Source organism: Salvelinus fontinalis, chromosome 22 (genome assembly GCF_029448725.1).
Source record: "Salvelinus fontinalis isolate EN_2023a chromosome 22, ASM2944872v1, whole genome shotgun sequence".
Classification (NCBI taxonomy): Eukaryota; Metazoa; Chordata; class Actinopteri; order Salmoniformes; family Salmonidae; genus Salvelinus; species Salvelinus fontinalis.
In genome coordinates this window covers 29,744,890-29,757,566 of record NC_074686.1, presented here as the reverse complement: position 1 = coordinate 29,757,566, position 12,677 = coordinate 29,744,890, and the positions used below count along the sequence as shown (strand labels likewise).

The following is a 12,677-nucleotide window of genomic DNA, read 5'->3' as shown; positions in this document are numbered from 1 at the left end:
TAGCATTGCCTTTAAATTGTTTTTACTTGGGTCAAACGTTTCGGGTAGCCTTCCACAAGCTTCCCACAATAAGTTGGGTGAATTTTGGCCCTTTCCTCCTGACAGAGCTGGTGTAACTGAGTCAGGTTTGTAGGCCTTCTTGCTCGCACACGCTTTTTCAGTTCTGCCCACACATTTTCTATAGGATTGAGGTCAGGGCTTTGTGATGGCCACTCCAATACCTTGACTTTGTTGTCCTTAAGCCATTTTGCCACAACTTTGGAAGTATGCTTGGGGTCATTGTCCATTTGGAAGACCCATTTGCGACCAAGCTTTAACTTCCTGACTGATGTCTTGAGATGTTGCTTCAATATATCCATATAATTCGTACCTCATGATGCTATCTATTTTGTGAAGTGCACCAGTCCATCCTGCAGCAAAGCACCCCCACAACATGATGCTTCCACCCCCGTGCTTCATGGTGGGGATGGTATTCTGCAGCTTGCAAGCCTCCCCCTTTTGCCTCCAAACATAACAATGGTCATTATGGCCAAACAGTTCCATTTTTGTTTCATCAGACCAGAGGACATTTCTCCAAAAAGTATGATCTTTATCCCCATGTGCAGTTGCAAACCGTGGTCTGGCTTTTTTCTGGCTATTTTGGAGCAGTGGCCTCTTCCTTGCTGAGCAGCATTTCAGGTTATGTCGATATAGGACTCGTTTTACTGTGGATATAGATACTTTTGTACCTGTTTTCTCCAGCACCTTCACACGGTCCTTTGCTGTTGATCTGGGATTGATTTTCACTTTTCGCACCAAAGTACGTTAATCTCTAGGAGACAGACCGCGTCTCCGTCCTGAGCAGTATGACGGCTGCGTGGTCCCATGGTGTTTATACTTGCATACTATTGTTTGTACAGATGAACGTGGTACCTTCAGGTGTTTGGAAATTGCTCCCAAAGATGAACCAGACTTGTGGAGGTGCACAATTTTCTTTCTGGGGTCTTGGCTGATTACCCATGATGTCAAGCAAAGAGGCACTGAGTTTGAAGGTAGGCCTTGAAATACATCCACAGGTACACCTCCAAATGACTCAAATGATGTCAATTAGCCTATCAGAAGCTTCTAAAGCCATGACATCCTTTTCTGCAATTTTACAAGCTGTTTAAAGGCACAGTCAACTTAGTGTATGTAAACTTCTGACCCACTGGAATTGTGATACAGTGAATTATAAGTGAAATAATCTGTCTGTAAACAATTGTTGGAAAAATTACTTGTGTCATGCACAAAGTAGATGTCCTAACCGACTTGCCAAAACTATAGTTTGTTAACAAGAAATTTGTGGAGTGGTTGAAAAAGTTTTAATGACTCCGAGTTTTAATGACTCCAATCTAAGTGTATGTAAACTTTCAACCTCAACTGTATAGCAAAAATAGTATCTGGTTACCATGGAGATGGCCTCATTCACTGGCTAAAGTTTCCTCAAAGAGATCGCTTTAATTTTGTGAAATTGCAAACTAGAACTTCTACAATCAAGACAGGATAACCAAATTGCTTCAGAAGATTATAAACCACGTTTCTTATAGTTACGTTTTTCTCAACTTGTTTATATTACTTTCTTGTAAGTCAAGCTAGCTTAGAGTTGATATAGCTAGCTAGCTAGCTTTGTAGCCATGGATTGTGCTCCTTCCATTGTTTAGCTAAGTAGCTAGCTAGCTGGTTGATGTTTTCATTTTGAAGCTAACCAGAGCAGAAGAAAGCAACATTCACCTCCACAAATGCTGTTTAGATTGATATCCATACTGAATGATGCAGTTAAGGGACCTCATGGGCACCCTTAACTTTTTCACTTAATTTAAGAGGGATGTTCACCTTAAAATGTTTTGTGCAACAGAATTAACTTTAAGGAAACTTAAGGGAAAAGATAAAGGGGGAAATTAACTTTGTTTTATGTAACCGGGCCCTGCTTGGTCGCGGTCCCCTCCCACCTCCTTATTGCTGGTTAATTATAGCCTGCAGAGTGGTAACCGTGGTGACAGCCTGGGTGGCAGCCACGGCAACTAACCAAGCGGGCTTCTCATTTGACTATCACCGCAGTGCTCCGCCATGAAACGTTACGAGAAGTCACAGTCACATAGAACTTGTAACGAATGAAACATAGATATGAGTGTGTAACGAAGATCGTCACTTGACGATTGACTAGATCAGCATGAAGCTTCAACTAAAAGCTCCAGAAGTATTATTTGTGGTGTCCTCTTTCCTTGAGGGTAGAACATAGACAAAACCGTGCATATACTGGACTGTATTTGCTCATGAGGCTAAACCAGCCAATCTGATCCTGACAAAGACTCAGTAATTGATTAAAACATCATCCTTAGTATATGAAATACCATTGGGGGTATGGATACCAGTGTGAGTGGATACATTGTTTTTCTCTCTGTGTTACCTCTCAGCTGGCAGTGCCCCACAGTGAGGACTGGGCACACTTCACCCACACCCTGATGGAGCTCAAAGCCAACCGAGCCGATGGGGAGGAGGAAGGGCCTGTGGAACTGACGCCATAGGATTGGATGGATCACCTACCGTGGGATCCAATGGGATCACCATCCAAGCGCCGACAGGCACAGAGGCTGGATCCCCTAGTGATCTTCCCAATCAAAAGGCTTTGTTCTTACACCTTTATGACATCATTCCACACACCTATCTAAGCAGCAGCATGTATTCTAGACTCCGCCCCTTCAGTGTCTGTGACAGCTACTAAACAGCGGTACGTCCAGGCTAGGACCTCCTTCTCTACTCTATTTGCATCACTGTTTTTGGGGGGGATTTATTTTGTAGTAATTTATGTTAATGTACGTTAGTTGTATGAGACTAACTAGAGAACATCTAGCTTCTTTTCGTTTTATTAATTGATTGATTTACTTAATTTATGTTGTCAGTTGTCATTCAGCGGTATTGCTTATAACCTAAATGAACTTCATATCAAATCATAGGTCCTACTACAGTTGTGAAGCCCTATGAAACTAGCAGTGAGAACTGTTAGACCGGGCCTATGGAGCTCTATATTGTCATGTTTCAAAAGTCTCATGTTCACAGTGCTTTTGTTGTGCTTTTCTCTGTACCCAACCCCCTGCATGCATGCATGCAACACATTTACGGATTCATACAGCTTCCTAGACATGTCAGCATATGTTGTGGATGTATGTAACTGTTTATGTCAATGTTATAGGACTATAATGTACAGTTGAAGTCGGAAATTTACATACACCTTTTTTTTTTTTTTTTTCTCCCCTTTTCTCCCCAATTTTCGTGGTATCCAATCGCTAGTAATTACTATCTTGTCTCATCGCTACAACTCCCGTACGGGCTCGGGAGAGACGAAGGTCGAAAGTCATGCGTCCTCCGAAGCACAACCCAACCAAGCCGCACTGCTTCTTTAACACAGCGCGCCTCCAACCCGGAAGCCAGCCACACCAATGTGTCGGAGGAAACACCGTGCACCTGGCCCCCTTGCGCCCAGCCCGCCACAGGAGTCGCTGGAGCGCGATGAGACAAGGAAATCCCTACCAGCCAAACCCTCCCTAACCCGGACGACGCTAGCCCAATTGTGCGTCGCCCCACGGACCTCCCGGTTGCGGCCGGTTGCAACAGAGCCTGGGGGCGAACCCAGAGACTCTGGTGGCGCAGTTAGCACTGCGATGCAGTGCCCTAGACCACTGCGCCACCCGGGAGGCCCTAGCCAAATACATTTAAACTCAGTTTTTCCCAATTCCTGACATTTCATCCAAGTAAAAATTCCCTGTCTTAGATCAGTTAGGATCACCACTTTATTTTAAGAATGTGAAATGTCAGAATAATAGTAAAGATAAGTATTTATTTCAGCTTTTATTTCTTTCATCACTTTCCCAGTGGGTCAGAAGTTTACATACACTCAATTAGTATTTGGTAGCATTGCCTTTAAATTGTTTAACTTGGGTCAAACGTTTCGGGTAGCCTTCCACAAGCTTCCCACAACAAGTTGGGTGAATTTTGGCCCATTCCTCTTCAGGCATTTGGAAATTGCTCCCAAGGATGAACCAGACTTGTGGAGGTGTAAAATTTTCTTTCTGAGGTCTTGGCTGATTTCTTTTGATTTTCCCATGATGTCAAGCAAAGAGGCACTGAGTTTGAAGGTAGGCCTTGAAATACATCCACAGGTACACCTCCAATTGACTCAAATTATGTCAATTAGCCTAACAGAAGCTTCTAAAGCCATGATATCATTTTTCTGGAAATTTCCAAGCTGTTTAAAGGCCAGTCAACTTAGTGTATGTAAACTTCTGACCCACTGGAATTGTGATACAGTGAATTATAAGTGAAATAATCTGTCTGTAAACAATTGTTGGCAAAAATGCTTGTGTCATGCACAAAGTAGATGTCCTAACCAACTTGCCAAAACTATAGTTTGTTAACAAGACATTTGTGGAGTGGTTGAAAATCGAGTTTCAATGACCCCAACCTAAGTGTATGTAAACTTCCGACTTCAACTGTACGTATGTGAGGGTTATTGCACTGTTCAATGGCTACAGGCCTAAGGAACAAATTGTGGTTTAGCAAGTGCTACGTGAACCGTAATGAACAAAAGAGACATATTGTAAGCCGCTGTCTATCGTGATGTCCGCCAATAAATCATGGCTGAAGAACTGTTAGCTTGTTTACTTCTTGTTGTTGTTTAGCTACTGTAATTATAGTGTCACAAGTTGGCTGTTGTGATTCTGTCCTCGTCTCCAGTGCCAGGCGTCTGTCACGGTCGTGTGGCGGATTGATGGACCAAAACGCAGCTTTTGGAAAGTAAGCCATCTTCTTTTATTTTTAAAGATGACGAAAAATAAACACGACACGAAACACTTTAACAAAACGAACAAAAACAACAAACGACCGTGAAGCTAAATAACGTTGTGCACTTACACACACACAGGCTACAAACGTTCTGACATAGACAATTACTCACAACCAATGAGAGCCTATGGCTACCCTAAATAAGGCTCCCAATCAGAGACAACCGAAATCAGCTGTCTCTAATTGGGAACTCATTCAGGTAACCATAGACTCTCCTAGACAACTAACCATACATAGACAACACTAGACACATGTACTCCACACAAACCCATATCCTATACCCAACAACCCCTTTACCATAAAAACACCCAAAACCAACAAAACACAAACATTCCCCATGTCACACCCTGACCTAACTAAAATAATAAAGAAAACAAAGAATACTAAGGCCAGGGCGTGACATAACCCCCCCCTTGAGGCGCGAACTCCGGGCGCACCATTACACAGTCTAGGGGAGGGTCTGGGTGGGCTTCCATCCACGGTGGCGGCTCCGGCTCTGGTTGTGGTCCCCACGTCACCACAGTACCTAACCACCTCCTAGGCTTCCTCCAAACGACCCCCCTCCACATTAACCCCATTGCATGAAGGGGCAGTTCCGGACTAAGGGGCAGTACCAGGGTCAGGGGCAGTACCAGGGTCAGGGGCAGTACCAGGGTCAGGGGCAGTACCAGGGTCAGGGGCAGCACCAGGGTAAGGGGCAGCACCAGGGTAAGGGGCAGCACCAGGGTAAGGGGCAGCACCAGGATAAGGGGCAGCACCAGGATAAGGGGCAGCACCAGGATAAGGGGCAGCACCAGGATAAGGGGCAGCTCCGGACTGAGGAATGGCAGCTCCGGACTGAGGAATGGCAGCTCCGGACTGAGGGACTGCAGCTCCGGACTGAGGGACGGCCCATGGCTGGCTGACAGATCTGGCTGCTCATGGCTGGCTAACGGATCTGGCTGCTCATGGCTGGCTGACGGATCTGGCTGCTCATGGCTGGCTGACGGATCTGGCTGCTCATGGCTAGCTGACGGATCTGGCTGCTCATGGCTAGCTGACGGATCTGGCTGCTCATGGCTAGCTGACGGATCTGGCTGCTCATGGCTAGCTGACGGATCTGGCTGCTCATGGCTAGCTGACGGATCTGGCTGCTCATGGCTAGCTGACGGATCTGGCTGCTCATGGCTAGCTGACGGATCTGGCTGCTCATGGCTAGCTGACGGATCTGGCTGCTCATGGCTGGCTGACGGATCTGGCTGCTCATGGCTGGCTGACGGATCTGGCTGCTCATGGCTAGCTGACGGATCTGGCTGCTCATGGCTAGCTGACGGATCTGGCTGCTCATGGCTGGCTGACGGATCTGGCTGCTCATGGCTGGCTGACGGATCTGGCTGCTCATGGCTGGCTGACGGATCTGGCTGCTCATGGCTGGCTGACGGATCTGGCTGCTCATGGCTGGCTGACGGATCTGGCTGCTCATGGCTGGCTGGCGGATCTGGCTGCTCATGGCTGGCTGGCGGCTCTGGCAGATCCTGTCTGGTTGGCGGCTCTGGCAGATCCTGTCTGGTTGGCGGCTCTGGCAGATCCTGTCTGGTTGGCGGCTCTGGCAGATCCTGTCTGGTTGGCGGCTCTGGCAGATCCTGTCTGGTTGGCGGCTCTGGCAGATCCTGTCTGGCTGGCGGCTCTAGCGGCTCCTGTCTGGCTGGCGGCTCTAGCGGCTCCTGTCTGGCGGACGGCTCAGTAGGCTCATGGCAGACGGGCGGCTTTGCAGGCTCATGGCAGACGGGCGGCTTTGCAGGCTCATTGCAGACGGATGGCTCAGATGGCGCTGGGGAGACGGATGGCTCAGATGGCGCTGGGGAGACGGATGGCTCAGATGGCGCTGGGGAGACGGATGGCTCAGATGGCGCTGGGGAGACGGATGGCTCAGATGGCGCTGGGGAGACGGATGGCTCAGATGGCGCTTGGCAGACGGGCAGTTCAGTCATCGCTGTGCAGACGGCAGACTCCTGCCGGCTGAGGCGCACTGTAGGCCTGGTGCGTGGTGCCGGGACTGGTGGCACCGGGCTGGGGACACGCATCTCAGGGCTAGTGCGGGGAGCAGCAACAGGACGCACAGGACTCTGGGGACACACAGGAGGCTTGGTGCGTGGTTTAGGCACTGGTGGTAAAGGGCTGGAGACACGCACCATATGGCTAGTGCGTGGAGGAGGCACTGGTGGTACTGGGTTGGGGCGGGGAGGTGGCGCCGGAAATACCGGACCGTGCAGGCGTACTGGCTCCCTTGAACGCCGAGCCTGCCCAACCTTACCTGGTTGTATGCTCCCCGTCGCCTGACCAGTGCGGGGAGGTGGAATAACCCGCACCGGCCTATGTAGGCGAACCGGGGACACCATGCGTAAGGCTGGTGCCCTGTACGCCGGCCCGAGGAGACGCACTGGTGACCAGATGCGTTGGGCCGGCTTCATGACATACGGCTCAACGCTCAGTCTAGCCCGGCCGATACGTGGAGCTGAAATGTACCGAACCGGGCTATGCACGCGTACAGGAGACACCGTGCGCTCTACTGCGTAACACGGTGTCTGCCCGTACTCTCACTCTCCACGGTAAGTACAGGGAGTAGGCGCAGGTTTCCTACCTGACTTCGCCACACTCCCTTTAAGGCCCCCCCCAAGAAATTTTTGGGTTGTACTCACGGGTTTCCAGCCTTGTCTCCGTGCTGCCTCCTCATATCGCCTCCTCTCGGCTTTAGCTGCCTCCAGCTCTTCACGAGGAAGGCGATATTCTCCCGGTTGAGCCCACGGCCCCTTACCATCCAGTATCTCCTCCCATGTCCATGAATCCTGTGTAGGTAGGTCCTGTTGCCGCTTTCCATGCCGCTTGGTCCTATAATGGTGAGTAATTCTGTCACGGTCGTGTGGCGGATTGATGGACCAAAACGCAGCTTTTGGAAAGTAAGCCATCTTCTTTTATTTTTAAAATAAACACGACACGAAACACTTTAACAAAACGAACAAAAACAACAAACGACCGTGAAGCTAAATAACGTTGTGCACTTACACACACACAGGCTACAAACGTTCTGACATAGACAATTACTCACAACCAATGAGAGCCTATGGCTACCCTAAATAAGGCTCCCAATCAGAGACAACCGAAATCAGCTGTCTCTAATTGGGAACTCATTCAGGTAACCATAGACTCTCCTAGACAACTAACCATACATAGACAACACTAGACACATGTACTCCACACAAACCCATATCCTATACCCAACAACCCCTTTACCATAAAAACACCCAAAACCAACAAAACACAAACATTCCCCATGTCACACCCTGACCTAACTAAAATAATAAAGAAAACAAAGAATACTAAGGCCAGGGCGTGACAGCGTCAAGCTTTTCTCTGACTTGTCGCACCATAACATACCACCTTGTCAAAGAACACATGCACACACACTTTGTTCACTAACGTTTAATTTCATTAGTACATATACATATTGAAGCCATACATACAGTAAGGCACAATTATCACACCATATTCTACTTCTCTCCTGTACTGTACAAGTTTAAATACGGACGTCTTTCGTGACACCATTGGGCTGTTCCAGAAAGCTGGATAAATAAGTTAGCCAGCTAACTGTCCAACATTGCTTAAAATAATGAGATATTTTGAGAAATATAGACTCGGGGCTCTGTTCATTTCGCTGAAGCGATACAGATTACGCACTAGAAATGTAAAGGTAATTTGTGATAGAGCCAATATACGCAGCGTTTACGGTGCAGCGTTTACAGTGAATGCAGTCACTGTGACCACAAGAACATTGCCTTTACTTGTCAATCACGCTTTAAAGCTGAACTTCTGGGATATGGATTGAATAGAGCCCTTAAAATTGACAAGATATAATTGACTCGGCAACAACAACGAGTATACAAATGTAGTGTTCTTAATCAACCGGAAAATAATATGTGGTTGTTTATCAAAGTTAACTGGATAATTTGATAATCCTGCTTTCTGGAATACCCCACATCTCTCTACTCTCTCCCCCTGCTCTGTTGTACCCTGATGATTCTTTAAATAAACATGTATACAACACACAGCCCAGTTTGATCTGACTGAGACAACTAAGGATAACAGACAATACCATTGTAGGTGTAGTAGTAATACCTTGTGCAAGTGGTGGTAATAGTGAACAGTATATTACATTCAAGCGTTTTGGTTGGTCAATCATTTATATTTTCTCGCAAATGAAGTTCAAGATCAAGATTATTAGTTTCTTCTCAGTATCCAAAAAGAGACTTGGTGAACTGTATCAATATGTAAATGTGTCTCTCTGTTCCGTTCTCATATGTACAGTAGAACCGTCATTCAGATGTCTGTTCCGTTCTCATATGTACAGTAGAACCGTCATTCATATGTACAGTAGAACCGTCATTCATATGTACAGTAGAACCGTCATTCATATGTACAGTAGAACCATCATTCATATGTACAGTAGAACCGTCATTCATATGTACAGTAGAACCGTCATTCATATGTACAGTAGAACCGTCATTCGGATGTACAGTAGAACCGTCATTCATATGTACAGTAGAACCGTCATTCATATGTACAGTAGAACCATCATTCATATGTACAGTAGAACCGTCATTCATATGTACAGTAGAACCGTCATTCGGATGTACAGTAGAACCGTCATTCGGATGTACAGTAGAACCGTCATTCATATGTACAGTAGAACCGTCATGCATATGTCTGTTCCGTTCTCATATGTACAGTAGAACCGTCATTCATATGTCTGTTCCGTTCTCATATGTACAGTAGAACCGTCATTCGGATGTACAGTAGAACCGTCATGCATATGTCTGTTCCGTTCTCATATGTACAGTAGAACCGTCATTCATATGTCTGTTCCGTTCTCATATGTACAGTAGAACCGTCATTCATATGTACAGTAGAACCGTCATTCATATGTACAGTAGAACAGTCATTCATATGTACAGTAGAACCGTCATTCATATGTACAGTAGAACCATCATTCATATGTACAGTAGAACCGTCATTCGGATGTACAGTAGAACCGTCATTCGGATGTACAGTAGAACCGTCATTCGGATGTACAGTAGAACCGTCATTCATATGTACAGTAGAACCGTCATTCGGATGTACAGTAGAACTGTCATTCATATGTACAGTAGAACCGTCATTCATATGTACAGTAGAACCGTCATTCATATGTCTGTTCCGTTCTCATATGTACAGTAGAACCGTCAATCATATGTACAGTAGAACCGTCATTCATATGTACAGTAGAACCGTCATTCATATGTACAGTAGAACCGTCATTCATATGTACAGTAGAACCGTCATTCATATGTACAGTAGAACCGTCATTCATATGTACAGTAGAACCGTCATTCGGATGTGCAGTAGAACCGTCATTCTGATGTGTGTACTTGTGCTACTATCCCCATCCTGCGGATAGGGCTCATTCTGTTTGGTATCTATCAGACTCTCAGGTGGAAGACAGTAAAAGCACCATCATATAAAGTGATGGTTAGACCGAGATTCAATCAAAGGCACGTTGTAGACAAGCACATTGAACTATCAAGTGTCTTTTAAAGAGATGGCCATCATGGTAAATACGGTATATGTCGGCTCAAGTGTAAATGACCTTTAAAAGCAAGTGCAATGCACATGTTGACAATGCACTTTTGAATGAGTCCCGGCCTTAATGATGTAATGAAAGGAAGCAGTCCAGGTCTAATTCAAGTCATTGCCAGCCCCTCCCCTATTGTGCATATTACTGTATGAAAAGACAACTGGAACACGACTCTAGACACACATTGTCAGTACTGTAGATATCACTTGATCTTCACAATAAGACTGACTCAAACAGAAGCTAAAACAACGTTTTTGTGTTTCTAGACAATGATGTAGAAAGGTACATTCCAGAAGATCATAATAGGTTTAAAAAAAATTCTCATCAACTAAAACAGAAACATATTTATCTTTAAAGAATAGAGAGGCAAATCATAATACTCACAATGTGCTTCTCTTTCGGGTGGAATATTCCAAGTGCTCGACTGGGTGGGGGTGGGGGGGAGAGGGTGTAATGATTGCACGTGTGCTCTATTCTGCCCCCTACGTATGGGCAGAGGGGGTTCAATTCAAGGGGCGTCCTTCTTGGACGGGGGGGTTACTTGAACGTTGTATCTTGGGAGGTGGAGTCCAAATTTGCTCTCGGTGCCAGCGAACGTGGCCACGGCCAACCTGAAACCTCCAATGTGGTCGGGGCTGGGCGCCGGCAGGCTGATGCGAGACTTGGGAGTCGGCTCCGAACCAGACGGCTTTCTGTGGTGTGGAGAGAGAGCGGGGAAGGACGAGGAGAGCGGGAGGGGGGAGGTTGAGAGAAAACGGGAGGGAGGAGAAAAGGGGGAAGAGACAGAGGGAGTAAAAAGGGAGAGAGAAAGGGAAGGAGAACGGGGGAGAGAGGAGAGAAAGAGAGACAAAAAAAGAGAAACAGAAAGTGGAAGGAACAAGAGAAGGAGAGAGAGGCAAGAGATTTTATATTAAACATTGTCCACCACAAAAAATAAACATCTTTATCGAATATTAAGACTGGGCGAGAGGGCTATTTTTTCCCAGAGCACACGAACCAGAAATAAATGAATATCCCACAATGGTTTCATACTCCCTTCAGTGATATTTTTCCAATACGGACAGGGAACATATTTCAAACCCACACTACACCATCCAGCAGTACTGTATTCACTTTGAACACAGTCTGTGAAGACAACACAGTATGCACATTGGATATTTACAGCACATAGGGTTTTGCATACTAAATGGAAGTTGTTCTGACTCTCCAAAGGGCCGTAAACAGTCCAATATACTGGATTTCTTGATTTCCTGGTTTAGTAAGTAAGAGTTGTTGGTGGTGGAGTCAATTATACCATGCCAATTTCAAGTCTATATTTCTGTTAAAGAATATTAAGGATATTATGGTCAGTTAACTCATTGATCCTGCTTTCTGGAAGAGACCCAAAGTACTGACAACATTCTGTCAGTACCACCTATATGTAGAATATAATATTATTGACAACATTCTGTCAGTACCACCTATATGTAGAATATAATATTATTGACAACATTCTGTCAGTACCACCTATATGTAGAATATAATATTATTGACAACATTCTGTCAGTACCACCTATATGTACAATATAATATTATTGACAACATTCTGTCAGTACCACCTATATGTACAGTATAGAGTATTGACCATTCTGTCAGTACCACCTATATGTACAATATAATATTACTGACAACATTCTGTCAGTACCACCTATATGTACAATATAATATTATTGACAACATTCTGTCAGTACCACCTATATGTACAGTATAGAGTATTGACCATTCTGTCAGTACCACTATATGTACAATATAATAGTGAATGGAATCTATTTGGTGATGTTTGTCCTAACAGTCTCCCCCTTACCCTCCTGTCTCTGTCTCTTATTGGTCAACGGAACATTAGTGCATTCTAAAGAGTGACCAATTTGCTCCTCCAGGGAAAATGAGCTCATTTCTACCCCAAAAAGCTGAAAAGAGAAAGATCCCAAGTCAAAGTGATCCTCTCTGCACTGCTTCACACTCTGTAGCCCTGTAGTTTAGGAAATGTTACATCCATCCCACCAAATAATGGTCTGTGTCCCAAATGGCAACCTATTCCCTATATACTGCACTACTTTTGACCAGAGTCCTATGGTGTTCTTTGTGAAACTACACAGCTCTCTCCCTCTGTTGAAAGGTTGGTAGAAAAGTGGTG

At 45.6% G+C, this 12,677-nt stretch overlaps 1 protein-coding gene and 1 pseudogene across 1 annotated transcript in view; one reads left to right on the top strand and one right to left on the bottom strand.

Annotated features, from left to right (window-relative positions):
• Positions 1 to 4,667, top strand: part of LOC129820338 (cytoplasmic dynein 1 intermediate chain 1-like) — a 125,515-nt pseudogene extending 120,848 nt beyond the window's left edge.
• A 3,634-nt stretch (positions 4,668 to 8,301) lies between these two features.
• LOC129820178 (electrogenic aspartate/glutamate antiporter SLC25A13, mitochondrial) overlaps positions 8,302 to 12,677 on the bottom strand; it is a 77,907-nt gene continuing 73,531 nt past the window's right edge. Inside the window, exon 18 of the mRNA XM_055877146.1 lies at positions 8,302 to 11,196. Within this exon, the coding sequence (XP_055733121.1) occupies positions 11,013 to 11,196 (184 nt within the window). The 3' untranslated portion in view covers positions 8,302 to 11,012. The remainder of the gene's footprint in view (positions 11,197 to 12,677) is intronic.